The sequence below is a fragment of the Eptesicus fuscus genome, chromosome 6 (assembly GCF_027574615.1).
Source record: "Eptesicus fuscus isolate TK198812 chromosome 6, DD_ASM_mEF_20220401, whole genome shotgun sequence".
Taxonomy (NCBI): domain Eukaryota; kingdom Metazoa; phylum Chordata; class Mammalia; order Chiroptera; family Vespertilionidae; genus Eptesicus; species Eptesicus fuscus.
The window spans coordinates 2,481,331-2,493,523 of NC_072478.1; the positions used below are offsets into that span (position 1 = coordinate 2,481,331).

At 51.4% G+C, this 12,193-nt stretch overlaps 1 protein-coding gene across 1 annotated transcript in view; it reads right to left on the bottom strand.

Moving 5' to 3' along the window:
• PRSS12 (serine protease 12) overlaps positions 1-12,193 on the bottom strand; it is a 65,153-nt gene that overhangs the window by 16,019 nt on the left and 36,941 nt on the right. The window contains 4 exon segments of the mRNA XM_054718300.1: positions 3,581-3,722; positions 6,512-6,708; positions 9,490-9,631; positions 11,480-11,658. Coding sequence (XP_054574275.1) covers positions 3,581-3,722; positions 6,512-6,708; positions 9,490-9,631; positions 11,480-11,658 — 660 coding nt within the window.

Here is a 12,193-nt window from a genome sequence, read left to right on the forward strand (position 1 = left end):
GACCGTCCTTCTGCTTCGGGCTGTTTAGTCTACCTTAGCGAGCTAGCGGACAGCACATCTCTCTCAGGCTTCGGAGACAATGTGCCCATGTGCTGGAGCTCCAGACATCACGTGACCCCTCAGGAATAAGGCGGCTGACTTGCTGGTGACTCTAAGCACGTCTCAGTTAGTCACCATCACCTTTCCTGGTTCCATCACTTCGGTTCTGTTTCTCCCAGTAAGGAAGTGCATTATAATGCTATTTTGACTCTCAGTGCTTCCAAGGACTAACCCTCCCTAGCATAGAGCTGGCTCGGAACGGGCCTCCGGACTTCTTACCAATAAGGTCCACGCCTTAACAGCTTTAAGGTTTTCTTGATTGGTGTCTACAAATAAATGCTTTATCGAAGACTTTTAACAATCAAACACAGGGAAAAGACCCCTGCTCTAGTCACAACCCGTTCACAGTTATGTGCATGTTCTCCCAGGAAATCCCACTTCCTAGTGGGAAGGCATTAAAATGTTCAAGTACATTCACAGAGCAAATACCTAAATGATTCTCATTTAAACACTATTTGATGGGAAGGAGTGGATTATGCACTAGAACAGGGGTCTTCAAACTACGGCCCGCGGGCCACATGCGGCCCGCCGAGGACATTTATCCGGCCCGCCGGGTGTTTTTGCCGCCGCTGCCTGTCCTGCTTAGCAGCCGACTTAGCAGTGTGCATAGGAATTTGTTCATAGTTGTTTTCTTTAAACTATAGTCCGGCCCTCCAACGGTCTGAGGGACAGTGAACTGGCCCCCTGTTTAAAAAGTTTGAGGACCCCTGCACTAGAAGGTGATTATCCAATTTGTTATATAGTAGCATTAAATTACTGTTTTACTTACTAAGAGACTTTATTTAAAAGAAAAACAATTATAAAGTAAAATATTCTTTCAGTGCTTTTCTTAATCATTGTGACAGAAACACCATGGAAAATTGCTGCAGACGTTCATTAATGTTCATTAATCTGGACTATTTCTCACTTCTGTTCACCATTTGAGTTGAACGTAGAATGGACTAAGTGGTGATAAGTAAAAAGCAATGACAAACGTAGATGGAAGTGAAAATGCATTGATGGGTGTGCTTAGGGACTTCTTCCTTCCTTAACTGTGGCTCCAACACAATGTGAGGATCGAACTTGGCCTTTCCCTTCATATTTCCAACATACCATGAGATTGCCTGGATCATGTCTATAGAAAAACTAAAGTATGGCCCTAGCCAGTGTGGTTCAGTGGTTGGGCGTCGCCCTGGGCACTTAGAGGTCATGGTTCCATTCCCCTTCAGGGCACATGCCCAGGTTGTCAGCTTGATCCCCAGTGGAGGGCGTGCAGGAGGCAGCTGACTGATGTTTCACTCTCACATTAATGTTTTTCTCTCTCTCCCTCTCCCTTCCTCTCTTTCTAATAATCAGCTTGTTGTCTTTTTTTTAGAAAAGGAAGAAAAAAAAGAAAAACTAAAGTATGAACAATAAAACGGTCTCAAACAGCAATGTTCTTTAATGGCTGATTTTAAATAAGGAAATTCCCTGGGAATGTAATATATATGTGTGTGTGTGTGTGTGTGTGTGTGTGTGTGTGTTCAAATGGAGGAAGGAGTGTGAGAAAGGAAACAAAATGAATCACTGACAAAGTTCACGTGGGCATCTAAGGTAGGCTCATCCTGCCTGCCTCTACAGCCTACATTTTTCAAAGCTAGAAATCCATGTCACATGCTAATGCGGACACTGAAAATGTGATCACCAATAATGCACTCTCTGGCCAGAGGACAACTGGAATTGTAACTGGGTCCAAAACTGAGCAGTAACTTATAGTATCTGAGTAACAGAAAACAAACTTTGAATTAAAACATTAGACAATTAATTTTGAATTTTTATTAAAATAGGAATAATTTAGTCCTGGCTGGCATTGCTCAGTGGTTAGAGCGTCAGCCTGTGCACCAAAGGGTGGAGGGCTTGCTTCTGGTCAAGGGCATGTACCTGGGTTGAAGGTTCATTTCCCGACCCTGGTCAGAGCTCATGCTGGAGGCAACCAATCCATGTGTCTCTCTCACATCCATGTTTCTCTCTCCCTCCCTCCCTCCCTTCCACTCCCTGAGAAAACATTGGGAAAAATATCCTCAGGTGAGGATTAACAAAATAAATAAATAAAACAGAGCTGAAGCCGGTTTGGCTCAGTGGATAGAGCGTCGGCCTGCGGACCGAAGGGTCCCAGGTTCGATTCCGGTCAAGGGCATGTACCTTGGTTGCTGGCACATCCCCAGCAGGGGGTGTGCAGGAGGCAGCTGATCAATGTTTCTCTCTCATCTATGTTTCTAGCTATCTATTCCTCTTCCTTCCTCTCTGTAAAAAATCAATAAAAATATATTTTAAAAATAATTAAATAAATAAAATAACAAATAAATAAATAAAACAGAAATACTTTAAAAAATAAAAATGTATCCTGCATAGATTAACTAGTTAAATTTATATACACAGATGTGTAAAAAAGGGTATAGCTTAAAATCCAAACCACTATTCATAACGTACTATGAGCTGGACAGTGTGTGTGCATTAGCTGAAACATCCTAGCCCTCTACACGGAACACGTTCCAGATATTTGCACACTCACTGTACACGTGCACGAAGCCTCAAACCCCTGCATGGCGGGAGGAGGCCACAGGAGGGGGCCTGCCTCTCCGGGTCAGCTCTCACAGTGGCAACAAGCGTCCTCCTTCAGGCTGGTGAGGGCTGAGTGATCGCTGGGCCTGGGGCTGAGTGAGCCTGGGAGCCCGCGGACGCTCCCGCAGACGCGCACAGCCTCTGCGCTCAGGAAAGCTAGGCACCAGCGTGGGGCCATCGAGGCGGTGAAAGTGCCCACAGAGAAAGCACAGGGAAGGCAAAGACAAAAGGCAGCTGGAGACTGCCAAGGCTGGCCGTCTGCCAGCCCGGGAGCCGGACGAAGGAAGGCAGAGCAGTGTCCAGTTTGGCCTCCGCTCGGAAGCCAAGGCGCAGGGCTCGCTGTCAGTGAGTTTACAGAGCGTCACTGCCCTGTACACTGAAAGCCACTCACTCTCACCAACTCCACAGCCTCTCACGGCGACAGCACGGGACAGACACCACGCAGGAAAGGCTAGCTTAGCCCCTGCTGACAGCAGTATATGGCGTCGTCAAGAGTTATTACACAACCAGAGGCCCAGTGCACTGGTAGGGTCTCTAGCGCTGCTGTTCCCTGCTGGGGCCTCCCTTCCCCAGCTGCCGGCTGGGGCCTTCCTTTGTTCCACGCTGCCCCCTGGTGGTCAGCACACATCATAGCAAGCAATCAAACTCCCTGTCAGTCGAACTCCCTCCAGAGGAGACACTGCATATTAGGCTTTTATATACATAGATTTGTTATTAAATAAGCTACATGTGTATGTGACATATCATATGTCTCTTGTGAGAAGACAGAAAATTTTAAACACTCTACTTAGTATTCTTTACAATTCTGAATGAGATTTATAAATTAATGTTCAAGAAATAACTCATTGGAACAAGGCTTTAGAGACTCAGAAGTGTTCCTGAAGTAATCAGGCTCCCTTACCTGTAGCCGAGCTGCCGACAGGTCACAGCCGCGTTCCTGTCAGTCCAGCCGTCATCACAGATGGTTCCCCACTGGCCCTTGAGGAAAACCTCCACTCGCCCCTCTCTCTCATTTTCTCCGTCCACCAGTCTGATGGGAAAACCTAGGGCATGATCCGAAAGTATCAGGGCAGCCAAACACACGAACGGAAGAGACTTCCCCAAACACTACTTGTTTTTAAAGGCAGCTCGCAGTCAGCTGGGCAGCGGAGAGAGAAGGGACAACAAAAACTCCCCTCTCTGGCCTTATCTTGTGAAGCTGTGAGGCCACTGCTCAGCTCTGCAGTCCCAGCACTTGGAGCGGCAGCAGAGGGAGGGCAGGCGCCAGCTGCTGGGGAGGGAGGGAGGGAGGGAGGGAGGGAGGGAGGAGGGGGTCGGGAGGGACACTGTAAAGTCATGCATCGCCCGCCGGCGTGGCTCAGTGGTTTAGTGCCAACCTAGGAACCAGGAGGTCACAGTTTGATTCCTGGTCAGGGCACACGCCCAGGTTGTGGGCTCGATCCCCAGTGTGAGGAGGCAGCCGATCCATGATTCTCTCTCATCACTGATGTTTCTATCTAACCCTTCCTCTCTAGTGTCAATAAAAAATATATATTTAAAAAATAAAATAAAACAAAATAATAAAGTCGAGCCTGATTTTATTACCACTGACTTCTAAGGAGTAAGACATTAACTTGGAGCTGTGCTATCTCGTGCCTGTTCGCTCACCGTGAGCAGCTCCGCTGAGACCCTCAGAAAGCATGAGCAGACACGCCGGCCTGTGGCTGGGACGAGGCCGAGGCAGAGAACAGGGGCGCTCACAGGGAGCACCTCAGACCTCCTCCTGCTGCTGATGCCAAGGAGGCTACGTCATACGGACGGCAGGCTGCAGGAGCTGAGCACCTGACCGCAAGCAAACACAGACATGTGTGGTTTCCCGTGTCTGCCGACGCCGGGAGTGGTGTGCAGCTAGCCCGCTGTGCTTGCAGGCTCTCAGGGTTAAACTGTGAGGCTGTGGGGTGGGCCCTAATCCAATATGACTGGTGTCCCCATAAAAAGGGGAATGTGGACAGACAGACCCAGAGGCAGAGACGCAGGGACAAGCAGCCGTGCCCAGCCACAGAGAGGCCTGACGCAGTCCCTCCCTCCCAGGCCTGGAGGAACCACTGCTGCCCGCACCTTGATCTTGGCCTTGCAGCCTCCGCGCTGAGACAGCTGCCTGCAGGGTAAGCCCGCAGGCAGTGTGCCTGTTACGGAAGCCCCAGCGAAGCAGGCACACGCTTTCCGTTACCCAGTTACTAGTACTAGAAGGGTCTCCGGCGCCAGGCCCTGAGACCACAGTGGGGCCACAGGGGACCCAATGATGCATGCTTGCAGACTACGGCAGTGGGTACGCGGCTGATGAAGGAAGGTCACTCGGCAGGTTCCACACCAACACAGAAGCACGAAGAGGCGTTTGCTAATGGCAGAAAGCGCTTGGTGGCTCCTCCGCCCGTCCTCGCCCCCCTCCTGTGTGCCTGTGACGGGCTCTCCAGTCCGGTCTGCTCTGTGCTCTGCTGGGCCTGGCATCGCAGCAGAACCAAGCTCCACCAACTTCCCCGAGCCACCGGCCCGCCTGCCTTCCTCCCAGAGCTACTTCACTAAGCCAGGCCATTGCTGATAAACATTCCCTCCGTCACACACTGCCAGGCAGAAAGTGTCTACTGAACGACTGCTCATTTTGAGAACCGTCTTATTCACATTTAAAGCTGAGGTGCACAGTCACCCCTCAAACAGGAAGAGCCCTGCGCTCGTTATCACGGGGCCCAAGATGCTGTTCACTGCGCCATCCGCGGTCTCCGGAGGTCCTGTCAAAGGCAGTCCTTTGTCATACGTGGGAGGAAGGACCTCCCTGGAGAATAAACAGTCCTGCAATTCTATGCCAAGAGCAGCTGTGGCTCCAACGTTCATCACAGACGGCGAGAGAATGGACACATCACGAAGCAGCCCAGAGTCACCAGGACGCCTGTTTTACTAATAGCGAGCACCCTCAGCTTTCTGAATCTCTGAGCAATGTGCCCAGACTCCGACAACTGAAAGACCTTCAGGAGGACCGAGAAGATGAGCGGCCCTAAGCCGGGGCCTATTTAACCACACAGGCCTGCAGGGAGGTAGGCGATGGCACCTGTGTGGACACGGACTCTGTCACCTGGGCCGATGCAGCGGGACTGAGTAGACCACCCCATGCCCCAGACACCTGCCACCTGGGCTGAGAGGGTCCATTTCCAGAACCAGGTCCGATTCCCAGACACTGCTGACTGTTCGTCACTCAGCCGGGGAGACATCGACCCCCGTGCGCAGAAGGGAGCCAGGCAGAGAACAGAGGAAAGAGACAACTGGAGTATGGCCTCTGAGGGCGCGGGAGGGCGCTGCGTCTCCCCTGCCGGACCGAGGGGGCAGGGAGGCCCCAGGATTGCACCGTTAGGTCCAATGAGCGAAGTCGTGCCCCTTGACTACCTAAGTGCCCAACATGGTGAACACCGGGGACCATGTCCTGCCCTTTTACAGCAGGAGGTTTAAGCTTCCCCGTCTCAGAGCAGGAGGACGCCAAGGGGCTGACTCAGCCGAGGTTAGAAGTGAGCCCCGCTGGTTACCACAGCATCTCTGACTCCGGCAGGAGAGGGGGCATGGCAGCCTCGCTGCTCCCTCGCTCAGAGGGCTTGGCTGTACACGCTGAGTAGGAAACCTGGCTTCCGGGTAAAGAAAAGTACCTTGAGGAGCAGATATTTTACAACATTGCGGGGAAGACTCAGAAGATTAATATTTTAACGGAAATGACTGACCATGAGAACATGCAGGGACCAGAGTGAAAGGTCCCAGACGGACGCTTCCCCCGCGCCTGGGACAGACAGCAGCGCAGCAGCTGTGTCCTCACCCAGAGATGGCCGGTGTCCCTCGCCGCGCGGGGCACAGGCCACGCCCACGTCCTCGCGGTGGCTGCAGTCGTGGCGCCCCCACGGCGGCCTGGAGCACTGCAGGAGGCTGGTCTCCCGTCCGGAGCAGCTGACCTCGTCCAGCCAGATGGGCCCGGCGCTCTCCCCGAAGGGGCTGGCGGGGGCCTGCTTGCCGTACCTGCACAACGAGACAGACACGTGCAGAGGACTTCGCCTGCCCCACCCCCCAGGAGGCAAGCAGCCGGCCCGGTGCCTGCCCCAGAGGACACGGCTCCTGATAACTCCGCGAAGAGCACTGTCCGCGCCTTCACCGCTCCAGCCTCGTGCTGGCTGGCTGGCGCAGTGCAGCCAGCGGACCATCATCCTTCCTCCCTGCCCATTCTTGGCTTTTGTCTGTCTGCCCTTGAACCCACCGAGAGAACGCAGACAAAGAGCTAACCTCGGGCTCCTGGCCAGGCAGAGCACTGGGCCTGGAGCGGAGGCCGCTGGCCACACCTGGGCCTCTGACCAGCCTTCTGAGCTCATCAGCTTTGGTCCCCCCAGCTTTGCGGCCTCTTTGGTCTCCTCTCCCCAGAAGGAAGAGCGGGAGTAGCTCAGCGACCCCTCAGGCTCCGAGCCCATCAACAAGGACACTGACCATGTTCTCAGAGGCTCATGTCGTCACATGAACTTGATTTTTTAAGTTTTTATGGAGGACGCTTGTGTCCCAGCTGACCTACTTGCGACCCTGCACCACTGGAACCTAACGCCCTAATAAACGCACCTGCACTGGAACCTGGTCACTAGCTCGGCCTGCGCTCACGCACCCTCCCCCAGCGCTTCCTTTCGTTCTGTAAAGCGCGAGTCACCAGAAGTCACCGACAGAAGCTGGCGCAGGCGCCTCTCGGCCCTCCGAGTCCATGTAACTAAACTCACTCACACATGGATGTGGTCATGTCTGTGCTGAGAACACGAAGACACCTCTCTGTGTGGCACGAATCTTCCTCATCCTCTCCCTGTGCACTTGGTCATCACATTTGCTTAACAAGAACAGCATTTGAACGAACTAAAAAAATGAAACTTTTCTAAGATCTCCTATTTTGCCGACTCATCAAGACTTGGCTAGGAAAGAAATTAGCCTAAATCCCGCCTCACTATCACTGTCCACAGACACCACTTTCCCACAAAGTGCGCCCATCTGATCACCCCCGTCCACAGCAACCATACAACAGATCCATGTACACAGAGAAACCCCGACCCAACACTTCTCAGACCCCTGACCAATATTTTCTTCCAGCAATTCCCAGGTAAACTGCAGGTATACATGGCACAACATGCCTATTCTAACAGAATCATCCAGAACTTTTACAAATACTATGAGAACATTTTAGAACGCTATAGATGGAAAACAAAACAACCCTAAATGGATTTGTGAAACAAAATAAATAAAATATGGAGAGCCCTAGCTAGTGTGGCTCTGTGGATAGAGCGTCGGCCTGCAGACTTAAGGGTCCGTCCAGGGTTCAATTCCGGTCAAGGGCACATGCCCTTGTTGTGGGCTTGATCCCCAGTAGAGGATGTGCAGGAGGCAGCGGATCAATGATTCTCATCATTGATGTTTCTATCTCTCTCTCTCCCTCTCCCTCCCTCTCTGAAATCAAGAATATATTTTTAAAGAAATATGGAGAAAAAAATCAGTGTCACTCAATTGTTTACCCTAATAAAGAAAAATATAAAAATAGTAAATATAAGTTTTTATGAATCTTTCTAAATCTATGAAAATGACATATAGCCCTCAGTCTAACAAATTACCTTGGAGATGAAATGACATTTAGTAAGTACTTCTCATTCATTAAATATCATTATTTATTTGGCAGGTATGTCATACCCCTTGACCCAATAATTACAACTATAGTGCCCACAAAAATATCGGGCAATAACATGTGTTTATAGTATGATAGCAGTATTTATAACAGAAAAAACGAACCTAAATATTAAATAAATCATGGTATAAACATTCAGTGGAAATTCTGCTGTCACTAAAAATTATGACTATGTAGTAAAATAATGGTAAAAATGTGGATAGAAAAATCCCATGCCCACTACTAGAATGATTATAAAGTTATACATGCAAGTTATAATGATGACACTGATATAGGAATGGGAACATTATGGGTACTTTTTATTTTCTTCTTCAAACTTGCTAATATTTTACATTACTTTCACAAATTAAAAAAATATGTATCAACCGTGGCCATGCCTGGCTTGAATGAAAGCACATGTTAAGGGTTAATGCATGTTTGCAGTTAGCTCTATCTTGAGCCACAATGACATGATTCTGCCAGATTTGAGCACGACAGGAATCTGGACAAGAGGACAGAGCGGGCTTCCATGAGCTCAATGTCAGTGAGGCGCCGTCTGCGGACTCGCGCCTCCTGCCCTGGAGTGCATCGTGGGAGGGACACCAAGCATGTCGCCCAAGTGTGACACCAGCCTTTACAGTGAGGTCGAGGGTGAGTTCCAGAGGTCACCTCATGACAAGAAGGCTGTTTCCTCAACAGAAGTGGGAATTGTCCTCGCGTTCTGAGAAAGGGAATAATGGAAACCCAGAGCCCCTGCACGGCTGCTCTGCCACTGAGATGCAATGACGTCAGAACTGGCAGCATCCGGCGCAGGGGTGCAGGGTGACCCCGAGCATCCACAGCGCACGGCCGACTCGAACGGACACCAAGGGACATAAAGTCACCCCGCCCCTACCCATTATTCAAGGAGAGGGCCGGGGCGGGGAGGCGAGGGAGACAAACAGCACGACACGTTCTCTATCGGCAGAGAGAATGCTGTTTCTCTTTCCCTCCTTGCTTACAGGCCCAGTGGGCGGGCCGATGACAGAGCATGCGTCCCTGGTGTTAGAGGTTACAGCAAGGACTTCATCGGCTTAAAGAGGACGTGGCCGCCGGGGCCGCGTGTCACTGGGCCTCACCTAAACCCCAGCTGCCGGCACGCCACGTACGCGTTCAGCTCCGTCCAGCCGTCGTCACAGACCGTCCCCCACTGTCCCCTGTAATACACCTCCAGGCGACCCTCGTGGCTGTCCTTCCCCCCTGCAAGTCTGAGGACCCCATCTGTGACGAGAAAGAGACACAAACATAAGCAAAACAATTCTCAAAAAAGAGCAAAACAACGTTTCCATGTCACTAGAAACATCACCCGATTTAGGTCTCTGACTCGGTGAGCTGAGGTCGCTGGGTGTTTCTAAGTATGGCACACACACCCCTGTCTAAGGAAACACCTTCCCTCCTTTCTATGCTCTCGTTCTCCGAGTGGGAAAACACGTTGATGTAATTCCATAGTAGCTGTTTAGGTTTCTCCGAAGTAAGTAATATTTGGGAAATGTCCTGTGGCTTCAATTGCCGTAAGTCTGAGCAGTATTTGTCATTTAAACTTCAAAAGTAAGAAAACAAAGTATCTTGGAAACGGTTCAAAACTTTAACTTCAAGTGAAAAAAGTTAAAATACGAAGCCCGGACAGTACTGTGGCCGGAGAGGAGCCTCAGGCCCGGCACAGGGCGCGCCTGCGGGCGCCGCCTCACCACACAGACTTGAATTTGAACCTTATGAACTCAACGAGTGTTAATTCCCGAGAACCCTGTAACTACGTTCTAGTGGATTCACAATACGACAAATTTATCCCCAAAAAGTAGACTTAAAAGCCATTTCCACCCAAAATAATCCAAATACTGTCCCAAATGGAACATAAAAATAATCTTGGGCAAAAGTCATACTTTTCATGAATCTCGGGATCGTTTAAAGCACCAGCATGTCGCTTAGAACAGAAGGACCTAGTGTAACACTACAGTCCGCACAGCGCGGCGGCCTCGCGGCCACACCACAGGCAGGCCGCGTAGACAGGCAGGCGCTCCGGCTTGGCCTCGGCGGAATGCTGTGCTCCTGCTGTGTTTGGTAAACGTGTTGTTCTGCTAATGAAAACAAGAGCGTGCACAGAACCATGCTAATGAAAAACTATAACTTCAGCACTGCGCGGGCCCTAAGTTGTTTTTTTTTTATTTCTTTTAAACACAGTTTAAAACCCCACATTTTCGAATTCTTTACTATAGACACAGTAGCTCTGTGATGACCTGCCTTCCTTGGTGTGCACGTCCCTCCTCTGCCGCCTGGACATGTAAGAGCATGTGCGTGTGTGTGTGTGTGCGTGTGTGTGTGTGTGTGCGCGTGTGCACGCGCATCAGCCCTGCAGCACGCCTTCTCCAGCACGTGGCGATGGCAGCCGCTGCGGCCTGGCGCAGTCTGACAGTGGAACACACGGTTGCCTGGGTTGCTTTGACAGTGCTGACTCAGAACCACACCCCTGCAGCTTCACCAGCTGCAAACACATTCTGAGAGTCAATACAGGTTCAAAGAGGAATGGACTGAAAGTCTAAAACCTAAAATGTGAAATTTGCCACTGAACGCGATTTTCATTGTTGGTACTATAGAATGAAACAAGGTCATATTCTGCAACAAAATCATATTTTCTGATCTAGCTTTACAGGTCTGTATACCCTTTACTTTTTTAAATATATTTTTACTGATTTTTAGAGAGAGGAAGGAATTGGGATAGAAACATCGATGAGAAACATCATCCATCAGCTGCCTCCTGCACGCCCCCCCACTGGGGATCAAGCCCACAACCCAGGCCTGTGCCCTGACTGGGAATCGAACTGGTGACCTCTCGGTTCATGGGTCAACACTCAACCACTGAGCCACGCCAGCCAGGCAGTACTGTATACTCCTCCAGTGAAAATTCAGAATGTCTGTAAGTAAGGGGATAGCGTTCTCACAGACAATTTCTGTTAGGTTTTGTGGGCGTGTTTGTTTTTATGCTCATTTGCTAATCCTACCTACATTGAGACAAAGGAAGGAGCAGCCCACACGGAGCGGGGCCGGAGCTGCCGGGGGCCGGGGAAAGCCTACCCGTGAGAGGGGTGCAGGACACCCCGGCGTCCTCTCCGTGGCCACAGTTGTGCTCGCCCCAGGGGCGCTTCGGACACTCCTCGATGGCCAGCTCGTTGCCGGTGCAGCGCACCTCGTCCAGCAGCACCGGGCCGGACCCTTCCCCGAAGTAGGCCCGAGTCCACGCTCTGGCGATGCCACTGGCAGGACAAGAACTCTGGGTTAGGCGGGGGGGGGGGGGGGGGGGGCTGACGTCCTTCTTCTGCTCCTGGTGACCGTTCACCAGGATGGACCCACACTTTCCCTCAGCAGTCGCTCCGCAGGTCCCCACACCTTCCTGCCCCGGGGCCGTGGCTCTGTATACTCTTGGCCGTGACAAGTGTTCCAAAGGCCTGGTCACGCACAACCTCACTCCCTTTCACAGGAACCGCACCTCGGGCTGTTGGCGCGCAAGGCTGTCCCGGGAAGAGCCCACTCCCGCTCCCCTCCCGGAGGGCTACGTCTGCTTGCTTGTTTGTTATAAAATATCCGTAACATAAAACCTATCATTTTGAGCATTTAAGTATGCGCTTCAGTGGCATTAACACATTCACACTGTGCAAGGTCACACCACCGTCTGCAGACCCTGCCAGCACCCCGTGTGGACTCCCACCACTTCCGAGCAGCACGGCTGGCCCAGAGGTGCCGGGTGGCGGTGCCATGAGGCCCTCCTCCCGCTGACCCAGGCTGGGGCGA